Below are 12,965 nucleotides of genomic sequence, written 5' to 3'. Positions count from 1 at the left end.
GTTTCCTGCTCTCGGGATGGCTTGTGGGTCCCCGAGTCTCCCACTCTCAGGATGTCTGCGGAGTCCCCACGTTTCCTGCTCTCGGGATGGCTGGTGGGTCCCCGAGTCTCCCACTCTCAGGATGTCTGCGGAGTCCCCACGTTTCCTGCTCTCGGGATGGCTGGTGGTTCCCCGAGTCTCCCACTCTCAGGATGTCTGCGGAGTCCCCACGTTTCCTGCTCTCGGGATGGCTGGTGGGTCCCCGAGTCTCCCACTCTCAGGATGTCTGCGGAGTCCCCACGTTTCCTGCTCTCGGGATGGCTGGTGGGTCCCCGAGTCTCCCACTCTCAGGATGTCTGCGGAGTTCCCACATTTCCTGCTCTCGGGATGGCTGGTGGGTCCCCGAGTCTCCTGCTCTCGGGATGGCTGGTGGTTCCCCGAGTCTCCCACTCTCAGGATGTCTGCAGAGTCCCCACGTTTCCTGCTCTCGGGATGGCTTGTGGGTCCCCGAGTCTCCTGCTCTCGGGATGGCTGGTGGGTCCCCGAGTCTCCTGCTCTCGGGATGGCTGGTGGGTCCCCGAGTCTCCCACTCTCAGGATGTCTGCGGAGTTCCCACATTTCCTGCTCTCGGGATGGCTTGTGGGTCCCCGAGTCTCCTGCTCTCGGGATGGCTGGTGGGTCCCCGAGTCTCCTGCTCTCGGGATGGCTGGTGGGTCCCCGAGTCTCCTGCTCTCGGGATGGCTGGTGGGTCCCCGAGTCTCCTGCTCTCGGGATGGCTGGTGGTTCCCCGAGTCTCCCACTCTCAGGATGTCTGCGGAGTCCCCACGTTTCCTGCTCTTGGGATGACTGGTGGGTCCCCGAGTCTCCTGCTCTTGGGATGGCTGAGGGTCCCCGAGTCTCCCACTCTCAGGATGTCTGCGGAGTCCCCTCGCCTCTTGCTCTCGGTATGGCTGGTGGGTCGCTGAGTCTCCTGCTCTTGGGATGGCTGAGGGTCCCCGAGTCTCCCACTCTCAGGATGTCTGCGGAGTCCCCTCGCCTCTTGCTCTCGGTATGGCTGGTGGGTCGCCGAGTCTCCTGCTCTTGGGATGGCTGAGGGTCCCCGAGTCTCCCACTCTCAGGATGTCTGCGGAGTCCCCTCGCCTCTTGCTCTCGGTATGGCTGGTGGGTCGCCGAGTCTCCTGCTCTTGGGATGGCTGGTGGGTCCCCGAGTGTCCCATTCTCAGGATGTCTGCGGAGTCCCCTCGCCTCTTGCTCTCGGTATGGCTGGTGGGTCGCCGAGTCTCCTGCTCTTGGGATGGCTGAGGGTCCCCGAGTCTCCCACTCTCAGGATGTCTGCGGAGTCCCCTCGCCTCTTGCTCTCGGTATGGCTGGTGGGTCGCCGAGTCTCCTGCTCTTGGGATGGCTGAGGGTCCCCGAGTGTCCCATTCTCAGGATGTCTGCGGAGTCCCCTCGCCTCTTGCTCTCGGTATGGCTGGCAGGTCCCCTGAGTCACACCTCAAGGCCACTTGTTGATTAAAGAGGTCCTCCGATTTTTCCCTTGTACATGTTCATATTCTGCGTATTCTCGGAGCATTCATGTATTTTTCAGTGTAAGGGAATAAGCTGCTGTCAGACACTTGTGGCGACATCTCATCTCCCCTGAGAATAAAAGATATTCAACGTGCCCAATCTCCTTATTCCTGAACCTTTCAGGGGAGAGTGAGGAGGCCCTTATACATATAAAATAGTCAGCTGCCGCTCCCCAAATCGGCATAGTGACCTGATTTTAAAGGGGTTTTCTGGTCTTATTATAAAATCTATGTGACTGCAGACTTGTGCGCACGCTGTAGGGATTCATCGGTATTGCCGATGAGAACAGGCGAACACATGACTGCAAGTATGCAAACTGAATAAATCTGGTCACGTGCCGACTAGTCGTATTCAGCTTCTTTCAATTCACTTGTATTAAGTAAAGCCGGACACGTCTAGTCGGAATGTGGCCGGAAGTATAGCAAATCGCTCTCACCGGCAATACTGTAGAATCCCGACAGCGTGCACACTGAGGACTGAGAAGTCTACAGGCTTTTATCAGAAGACCGGACAACTTCTTTAATTCGTATGGGGTTAATCCCATCATAAAGGTGACCACCTGTACAAAAGATAGGATTGTGGAGGGGGATCATCATGGATCCCCAAAAACGAGGCTAATGCCACCCCGATCCCTGGCACCCCCTCCTTTGCCAATCTTTGGATAGGTGATGACTCTTAATGATCAGAAATAGCCCTTTAAATGATATGGGCGCCATGGTGACAACGTGGCAGAATTCCGCTAATGTTTTTTTTCTTACCCAACTCCAATGAAGATGTCCATTTCAACACCAATGATTTTTCATTTTCTATTTTCCTTTCAAGTGGGGAGACCCGATACAACAAAGAAAAATTACTGCAAGGTAAGTAGTAATAAAATTACAAAAAAAAACTGTGATTTAAAGGGACAGTAACCTCTTTTTTGCTTTATCTGTGTATTACGGGAAAGAATCCTCAGCAGATCTCTAAACACAAACCCGTCATACAATCACGTGCTAGATTAATGGTAATGATCTGAATAATAGCAGAATGGCGTGGGTGAATACAAAGTCACCATGGGTGCCCGTCGGGGGAGGAGAGGCTATCGGACCGTTATAGTCCAAAGCCGTCCATTTAGCTGGTTCCATTTTGTTCTACCAATCAGCAGGGGTCAGATTGGACATATTGTAATGTCTATCCTGAGACAAGTACCCAGTGTTACCCTTGGGACGGTAATCTTGTGCTGCTGACTTCCCATGTTATCTGTTTCGTTACTTGGGCACCCAAAAAAGTCTTGTTCCTCTCCCAGCTCTTCCTGGCAGTCAATCTCATAGGAGTTTGAGTATCATCTGAATACTAAAAATTTCTATCCTAATGCCAATATGTTATTTCATTGGTCAAGGACCTATACGGCTGTCAGGTTTTACCAAACTTTAATTATCTGGGGGGAGGGGGGGTTGTATCTGGTGTAAAAGCCGCTGTTCTCCTGAATCCGGCAATGTTTTTCTTTTCTTTCTGCGCCTCTCCGTTCCCAAGATATCACCGTGTATCCTGAGTTTTAAGCCAAGTGGGTGTGGTTTCTAACTCTTCTCTTGATGGGGACCACGCCCACTTGTAGATTTCTAAACAGGATAGAAGGGGCCATATCTCGGGAACGGAGAGGCGCAGGAACAAAAGAAAAAAAATCACCGGGTTCTGGAGGACAGAGTAAAAATAATGACATATTAATAGAAAGTGACAGGTCGCCTTTAAACCTTTTTCCTGATGTAAAAATATATCAACAGCCGCATATACAGTATGTTACCAGGTGAAGGTGATTGTGTGGACACTGCTATTGACAGTAGAAGGACGGCTGCTCTACACAGACACGCTACTTGCAAAATTCTCGTAGTGTCATGGTCGAGCGCGACCATCCAATGCACAAAGGGACAGATTCTTTTCTAGCCGTAATCACCAGCCGCTGCGACTTAAGGTACTGTCACACTAGACGATATCGCTAGCGATCCGTGACGTTGCAGCGTCCTCGCTAGCGATATCGTCCAGTGTGACACGCAGCAGCGATCAGGCCCCTGCTGGGAGATCGCTGGTCGGGGAAGAAAGTCCAGAACTTTATTTCGTCGCTGGACTCCCCGTAGACATCGCTGAATCGGCGTGTGTGACACCGATTCAGCGATGTCTTTGCTGGTAACCAGGGTAAACATCGGGTAACTAAGCGCAGGGCCGCGCTTAGTAACCCGATGTTTACCCTGGTTACCATCCTAAAAGTAAAAAAACAAACAGTACATACTTACCTACAGCCGTCTGTCCTCCAGCGCTGTGCTCTGCACTCCTCCTGTACTGGCTGTGAGCGTCGGTCAGCCGGAAAGCAGAGCGGTGACGTCACCGCTCTGCTCTCCGGCCGCTGTGCTCACAGCCAGACCAGAGAAGCAGAGCGCCGAGGACAGACGGCTGTAGGTAAGTATGTAGCGTTTGTTTTTTTACTTTTTAGGATGGTAACCAGGGTAAACATCGGGTTACTAAGCGCGGCCCTGCGCTTAGTTACCCGATGTTTACCCTGGTTACCGGGGACCTCGGGATCGTTGGTCGCTGGAGAGCGGTCTGTGTGACAGCTCTCCAGCGACCAAACAGCGACGCTGCAGCGATCCGGATCGTTGTCGGTATCGCTGCAGCGTCGCTATGTGTGACGGTACCTTTAATCGCCAATACAATGACTGATAACACCTCTATATACAGTAGATAACACAGGATCCACCATTCACAATAGATGATGTCACAGCTCACCTCCTCCTCCTCCTGTACAATGACTGATAACACCTCTATATACAGTAGATCACACAGGATCCACCATTCACAATAGGTGATGTCACAGCTCACCTCCTCCTCCTGTACAATGACTGATAACACCTCTATATACAGTAGATAACACCGGATCCACCATTCACAATAGGTGATATCACAGCTCACCTCCTCCTTCTCCTGTACAATGACTGATAACACCTCTATATACAGTAGATAACACAGGATCCACCATTCACAATAGGTGATGTCACAGCTCACCTCCTCCTCCTGTACAATGACTGACAACACCTCTATATACAGTAGATAACACAGGATCCACCATTCACAATAGGTGATGTCACAGCTCACCTCCCCCTCCTGTACAGTGACTGATAACACCTCTATATACAGTAGATAACACAGGATCCACCATTCACAATAGATGATGTCACAGCTCACCTCCTCCTCCTCCTGTACAATGACTGATAACACCTCTATATACAGTAGATAACACAGGATCCACCATTCACAATAGGTGATGTCACAGCTCACCTCCTCCTCCTGTACAATGACTGATAACACCTCTATATACAGTAGATAACACCGGATCCACCATTCACAATAGGTGATATCACAGCTCACCTCCTCCTTCTCCTGTACAATGACTGATAACACCTCTATATACAGTAGATAACACAGGATCCACCATTCACAATAGGTGATGTCACAGCTCACCTCCTCCTCCTGTACAATGACTGACAACACCTCTATATACAGTAGATAACACAGGATCCACCATTCACAATAGGTGATGTCACAGCTCACCTCCCCCTCCTGTACAGTGACTGATAACACCTCTATATACAGTAGATAACACAGGATCCACCATTCACAATAGGTGATGTCACAGCTCACCTCCTCCTCCTGTACAATGACTGATATCACCTCTATATACAGTAGATAACACAGGATCCACCATTCACAATAGATGATGTCACAGCTCACCTCCTCCTCCTGTACAATGACTGATAACACCTCTATATACAGTAGATAACACAGGATCCACCATTCACAATATGTGATGTCACAGCTCACCTTCTCCTTCTGTACAATGACTGATAACACCTCTATATACAGTAGATAACACAGGATCCACCATTCACAATAGGTGATGTCACAGCTCACCTTCTCCTTCTGTACAATGACTGATAACACCTCTATATACAGTAGATAACACAGGATCCACCATTCACAATAGGTGATGTCACAGCTCACCTCCCCCTCCTGTACAATGACTGATAACACCTCTATATACAGTAGATAACACAGGATCCACCATTCACAATAGGTGATGTCACAGGTCACCTCCTCCTCCTGTACAATGACTGATATCACCTCTATATACAGTAGATAACACAGGATCCACCATTCACAATAGATGATGTCACAGCTCACCTCCTCCCATCCCCCTCTCTGCACACGTCACAGGACATGAAGGCAACCCCATAATTATGTACAAAAAATCTACTATATAATTGTCTAAGGGTCACTTCCGTCTTTCTGTCTGCCCTTCTGTCTGTCTCGGATATTCATTGGTCGAGGCCACTGTCTGTCATGGAATCCAAGTCATTGATTGGTCTCGCCAGCTGCCTGTCATGGCTGCTGCGACCAATCAGCGACGGCCACAGTCCGATTAGTCCCTCCCTACTCCCCTGCAGTCAGTGCCCGCTCCATACTCCCCGCAGTCACCGCTCACACAGGGTTAATCCCAGCGGTAACGGACCGCGTTATGCCGCGGGTAACTCACTCCGTTACCGCCGCTATTAACCCTGTGTGACCAAGTTTTTACTATTGATGTTTCCTATTCAGCTCACAGATATCCACCCTTTATTTAAAATTTAAACCTTTATTAAACCTTAATAAATATATATATATAGGTAGCTACCTATATAGGAACAATACTGCACACATATCTCTTCTCTTTCTCACCAGCCTATTCACCATCTTCCTCACTCCCTGCCACTATAGGGCCCAGCAGGGTGAGCAGGGAGAGCCGTCGAGGAGCGGGGGCGCCACTGCGCAGGTTTTTAGGGTGCCAACCTCCGCAAGTAGGTAGGTTGAGATAGGCCAGTGTAGGGGCAGGCACCCCCCCTGGTTGTTTTCTTTCTTGTGGTGTTGGTCTGTTGTTTATATTATATTTATTAAGGTTTAATAAAGGTTTAAATTTTAAATAAAGGGTGGATATCTGTGAGCTGAATACGAATAATCCCTCTGACAATTACGTATAAGTTGTTCTATTGATGCTTCCTATGCAGCGTCAATAGTAAAAACATCTAATGCTAAAAATAATTAAAAAAAAAAATCATTATATACTCACCTTTCGCGACGCTCCGGTGACTGCTCCATGCAAGCGGCAGGTTCCGGTGCCAAGGATGGTATGGGAGAAGGACCTGCCATGACGTCACGGTCATGTGACCGAACTACAAGGGGCCCTCGGAAGGTGAGTATATGTTTATTTTTTATTTTTTAACCTGTGACATACGTTACTGGGCAATATACTATGTAGCTGGGCAATATACTACGTGACTGGGCAATATACTATGTAGCTGGGCAATATACTATGTAGCTGGGAAATATAGTACGTGGCTGGGCAATATAGTACGTGGCTGGGAAATATAGTACGTGGCTGGGCAATATACTACGTGGCTGGGCAATATACTATGTAGCTGGGCAATATAGTACGTGGCTGGGAAATATACTACGTGACTGGGCAATATACTATGTAGCTGGGCAATATAGTACGTGGCTGGGAAATATAGTACGTGGCTGGGCAATATAGTACGTGGCTGGGAAATATAGTACGTGGCTGGGCAATATAGTACGTGGCTGGGAAATATACTACGTGACTGGGCAATATACTATGTAGCTGGGCAATATAGTACGTGGCTGGGCAATATAGTACGTGGCTGGGCAATATAGTACGTGGCTGGGCAATATACTACGTGGCTGGGCAATATAGTGTGTGACTGGGCAATATACTACGTGGCTGGGCAATATACTACGTGACTGGGCAATATAGTGTGTGACTGGGCAATATAGTGTGTGACTGGGCAATATAGTACGTGGCTGGGCAATATAGTACGTGGCTGGGCAATATAGTACGTGGCTGGGCAATATAATACGTGGCTGGGCAATATAATACGTGGCTGGGCAATATAGTACGTGGCTGGGCAATATAGTACGTGGCTGGGCAATATAGTACGTGGCTGGGCAATATAGTACGTGGCTGGGCAATATAGTACGTGGCTGGGCAATATAGTACGTGGCTGGGCAATATAGTACGTGGCTGGGCAATATAGTACGTGGCTGGGCAATATAGTACGTGGCTGGGCAATATACTACGTGGCTGGGCAATATACTACGTGGCTGGGCAATATAGTACGTGGCTGGGCAATATACTATGTCGACATGCATATTCTAGAATACCCGATGCGTTAGAATCGGGCCACCATCTAGTAAACTTAAATGAGAAAATAAAACGAGATTTACTAATAATAAATAAAGAACATGTATCTGTAGCTACTTTGACTTATTTTTTTTTTTTCGTTTCTGCGTTGCCTTTAAGTGTTAGAAACAAATGATTGGCCCCGGTAATCTTAGGCCTTGAGGAGGCCGGTTGGGGTCAGATGCTCCTGATTCGTTAAGAGACGCATGCATATGAGGAATGGCGAAGAGTCGCACAAGTTTTGTTGAAATCTAAGTTGCACAAAGTATTTGAAACTTTTCAAACAAATATGCCCCAGAATTCTATCGAAATCGCTGTGATGCGTTGTGGCCATTTGGGTTTTTCTAATTCATTTACTTGGAGGATTGATCTCCGGCATCTAACGTCGTCATCTAATGAGACCCAAAGGAAATGAGTGCAGAGCATCGGACGCAGAGAGCATCCGATCAGGGAGCAGGCGAGCTCCTCACATCTGGTTATGTTCCATAAATCGCATTATTCGAGATCTATGTCTTCTCGGTCTCTAAGGAGCAGCGTGAGCTTCTTGCAGTCATGCGGAGCCTGATCTCTCGGCCAAAGTTGGCTCGTGGAAAGGTCAGACGCCCGCGTGGCGCCAGCGTTTCTGATATATAAACGTCATTGCAAACGGTTGTCATTGACACAACGAGATTGTGACAAATGGTGTTGAATGGTCTTAAAGGTACATGACTATATATATATATATATATATATATATATATATATATATATATATATATATATAAGCAAAAAAGAACAGCACAGAAATACTTAGCTTCAAGTGCAGTGCCCCAAGACAATCAGTCCAGCGATCATCCACATTTATAAATATCCAAAAATGAGGCAGCACTCCATAGTTCCGTAAAAAACGTGCAGGGTTTAATTTACCCACATATTGTGGCAACGTTTCAGCTCGCAATGAGCTTTTCTCAAGCCTTGAGAAAAGCTCATTGCGAGCTGAAACGTTGCCACAATATGTGGGTAAATTAAACCCTGCACGTTTTTTACGGAACTATGGAGTGCTGCCTCATTTTTGGATATATATATATATATAATTTTTTTTTTTTTTTTTACACTTCGTAGTCATTAAACAACACCACAAAAATTACCTATGGTAAATTAATACCCAGGTAAAAAAAAAATAATAATTTATACACAATTAAAACTTTTTATTAATGACAATATATTAAAGATATTTTTTAATATATAAAAATAAATACAAAATATATTTAAAATATTCATAACAAGAACGGTGCTAGAGAGGGACCCTATTCCATCGTATACAACTGGATGTAAACATATAACTATATGCAATGCCAATCATTTACAGTCACAAGGAAAAAGGCAGGGATATATATGTATGTGTGTATGTATGTGTGTGTGTATATATATATATATATATATATATATATATATATAATTACAGTATAGACCAAAAGTTTGGGCACACCTTCTCATTTAAAGATTTTTCTGGGTTTTCATGACTATGAAAATTGTACTTTCACACTGAAGGCATCAAAACTATGAATTAACACATGTGGAATTATATACTTAACAAAAAAGTGTGAAACAACTGAAAATATGTCTTATATGCCAGGTTCTTCAAAGTAGCCACCTTTTGCTTTGATGACTGCTTTGCACTCTCTTGGCATTCTCTTGATGAGCTTCAAGAAGTAGTCACCGGGAATGGTCTTCCAACAATCTTGAAGGAGTTCCCAGAGATGCTTAGCACTTGTTGGCCCTTTTGCCTTCACTCTGTGGTCCAGCTCACCCCAAACCATCTGGATTGGGTTCAGGTCTGGTGACTGTGGAGGCCAGGTCATCTGGCGTAGCTCCCCATCACTCTCCTTCTTGGTCAAATAGCCCTTACACAGCCTGGAGGTGTGTTTTGGGTCATTGTCCTGTTGACAAATAAATGATGGTCCAACTAAACACAAACCGGATGGAATAGCATGCCGCTGCAAGATGCTGTGGTAGCCATGCTGGTTCAGTATGCCTTCAATTTTGAATAAATCCCCAACAGTGTCACCAGCAATGCACCCCCACACCATCACACCTCCTCCTCCATGCTTCACGGTGGGAACCAGGCATGTAGAGTCCATCCGTTCACCTTTTCTGCGTTGCACAAAGACACGGTGGTTGGAACCAAATATCTCAAATTTGGACTCATCAGACCAAAGCACAGATTTCCACTGGTCTAATGTCCATTCCTTGTGTTCTTTAGCCCAAACAAGTCTCTTCTGCTTGTTGCCTGTCCTTAGCAGTGGTTTCCTAGCAGCTATTTTACCATGAAGGCCTGCTGCACAAAGTCTCCTCTTAACAGTTGTTGTAGAGATGTGTCTGCTGCTAGAACTCTGTGTGGCATTGACCTGGTCTCTAATCTGAGCTGCTGTTAACCTGCGATTTCTGAGGCTGGTGACTTGGATAAACTTATCCTCAGAAGCAGAGGTGACTCTTGGTCTTCCTTTCCTGGGGCGGTCCTCATGTGAGCCAGTTTCTTTGTAGCGCTTGATGGTTTTTGCCTCTGCACTTGGGGACACTTTCAAAGTTTGCCCAATTTTTCGGACTGACTGACCTTCATTTCTTAAAGTAATGATGGCCACTCGATTTCTTTACTTAGCTGCTTTTTTCTTGCCATAATACAAATTCTAACAGTCTATTCAGTAGGACTATCAGCTGTGTATCCACCAGACTTCTGCACAACACAACTGATGGTCCCAACCCCATTTATAAGGCAAGAAATCCCACTTATTAAAACCTGACAGGGCACACCTGTGAAGTGAAAACCATTCCCGGTGACTACCTCTTGAGGCTCATCAAGAGAATGCCAAGAGTGTGCAAAGCAGTCATCAAAGCAAAAGGTGGCTAATTTGAAGAACCTAGAATATAAGACATAATTTCAGTTGTTTCACACTTTTTTGATAAGTATATAATTCCACATGTGTTAATTCATAGTTTTGATGCCTTCAGTGTGAATGTACAATTTTGGTAGTCATGAAAATACAAAAAAAACTTTAAATGAGGTGTGTCCAAGCTTTTGGTCTGATAGATAGATAGATAGATAGATAGATAGATAGATAGATAGAATACAGATGGTGGCCTGTATTAACGCATCGGGTATTCTACAATATGTATGTATATAGCAGCCACATAGTATATAGCACAGGCCACGTAGTATATAGGAGCCATGTAGTATATAGCAGACAAATACTACGTGGCCTGTGCTATATACTATGTGGCTGCTATATACATACATATTGTAGAATACCCGATGCGTTAATACAGGCCACCCAATATATAACAGTGGCCACGCAGTATATAACACAGCCACGTACTATATAACACAGCCCACGCAGTATATAGCAGCCACGCAGTATATAACACAGGCGACGTAGTATATAACACAAGCCACACAGTATATAACACTGGCCATGTAATATATAGCACAGCCCACGCAGTATATAGCAGCCACGTAGTGTATAGCACAGCCCACGCAGTATACAACAGTGGCCACATAATATATCACACAGCCCACATAGTATATAACACTGCCCACGCAGTATATAGCAGCTACGCAGTATATAACACAGCCCACGGAGTATATTACTCAGTCCACATAGTATATAATACTGCCTATGTAGTATATAGCAGCCACGCGGTATGTAACACAGCCCACGTAGTATACAGCAGTGTGGGCACCATATCCCTGTTAAAAAAAAATAATTAAAATAAAAAATAGTTATATAATCACCCCTGGGATCCAGCGAAGCTCCGGCGATACGCGCACGGCTGCTGCCATCTTCCGTTCCCAGGATGCATTGCGATGACTTGGCGGACTCGCGAGACCGCTAAGTCTTCTGGGTAATTTCGCAATGCATCGCCGGGAACGGAAGATGGCGGCAGGGGCGAGCAGCTCGGCGGACTACGGAGGGTGAGAATAGCAGGGACACACAGGGTTAATAGCAGCGATTACGGAGTGCGTTACCCGCGGCATAACGCGGTCCGTTACCGCCAGCATTAACCCTGCGTGAGCGGTGACCGGAGGGGAGTATGCGGAGCGCCGGGGACGGTGACTGCGGGAAGTAAGGAGCAGCCATTTTCTTCCAGACTGTGCCCGTCGCTGATTGGTCGTGGCTGTTTTGCCGCGACCAATCAGCGACTTGGATTTCCATGACAGACAGAGGCCGTGACCAATGAATATCCGTGACAGAAAGACGGAAGTGACCCTTAGACAATTATATAGTAGATATATATAGCACCTTTTATTGTTATATATTTTTAATGTCATTTAATAAAATATTACGTTTTAATTGAGTATAAATGTACTTTTTTTTTCCTGGGTATTAATTTACCATAGGTGATTTTTGTGGTGGTTATTTAATTTTATGGAAGTACAAAACTCAACCTGGCTGATGTGGCTAATACAAATAAGGATAAAAACGTGTTAGAAATTCTTAGCCATTCAAAAATGTGCCCTAAAATAACTAGTGTTCTAAAAAAAAAAGCAGTTATGTCTCTATTTAACATCTAATTAACTATTACCATCAGCTGGTCCCATATATTTGTATAGCGTAGGTGCTCTTCGTAGTCCATATATTTTTGTACTTTTTGCATATTGGCCAGAAGAATACATTTTATGACAGTAGTGACCCATTGAAATGAATGGTGCACAGCTAGAATCCTTTTTCCTTTTTTTTTCTTTCTCCTGTATTTTCTGTCACCTGTATGTCGAGTTCTCTTATTGTCAGCTATTAGTGACTAATATTAGCATCTCTGTATGTATTATTGCACTTTTATGCAATGTTGGCTACAGGTGTAGTGGCCCTTGAAATGGATAAAAAAGGCTGGATTTGTCTTCCATACTTCATGATGTGTAGCATGGACTCTTGAAACTTCCGACATTAAACAGTCTCCTGCTGTTTGACTCAACTGCATCATTCGTCTACAGGACAAGGTATAGATGAACCCCTCTCTGAAATAGGATTCATGCAGGCGGAAGCTGCTGGCCGGTTCCTCAGCGATGTCCGGTTTACACATGTGTTCTCCAGTGACCTGATCCGAGCAAAGCAGGCAAGTGCCGTACCGTGGTGTGCAGATATAATGGTGGCATCTCTTCTGTCAGATATGAAAAGAAAGTGGG

General features: G+C 45.9%; 1 protein-coding gene across 1 annotated transcript in view; it reads left to right on the top strand.

The window, feature by feature from the left end:
• The window catches only part of TIGAR (TP53 induced glycolysis regulatory phosphatase), a 35,887-nt gene that overhangs the window by 1,831 nt on the left and 21,091 nt on the right, over positions 1–12,965 (top strand). Inside the window, exons 2-3 of the mRNA XM_069763431.1 lie at positions 2,371–2,408; positions 12,774–12,895. Coding sequence (XP_069619532.1) covers positions 2,371–2,408; positions 12,774–12,895 — 160 coding nt within the window. The remainder of the gene's footprint in view (positions 1–2,370; positions 2,409–12,773; positions 12,896–12,965) is intronic.

Source organism: Ranitomeya imitator, chromosome 4, assembly GCF_032444005.1.
Source record: "Ranitomeya imitator isolate aRanImi1 chromosome 4, aRanImi1.pri, whole genome shotgun sequence".
NCBI lineage: Eukaryota > Metazoa > Chordata > Amphibia > Anura > Dendrobatidae > Ranitomeya > Ranitomeya imitator.
The sequence above is the reverse complement of the archived record's forward strand: the minus strand, read 5'-3'. Positions and strand labels throughout refer to the sequence as shown.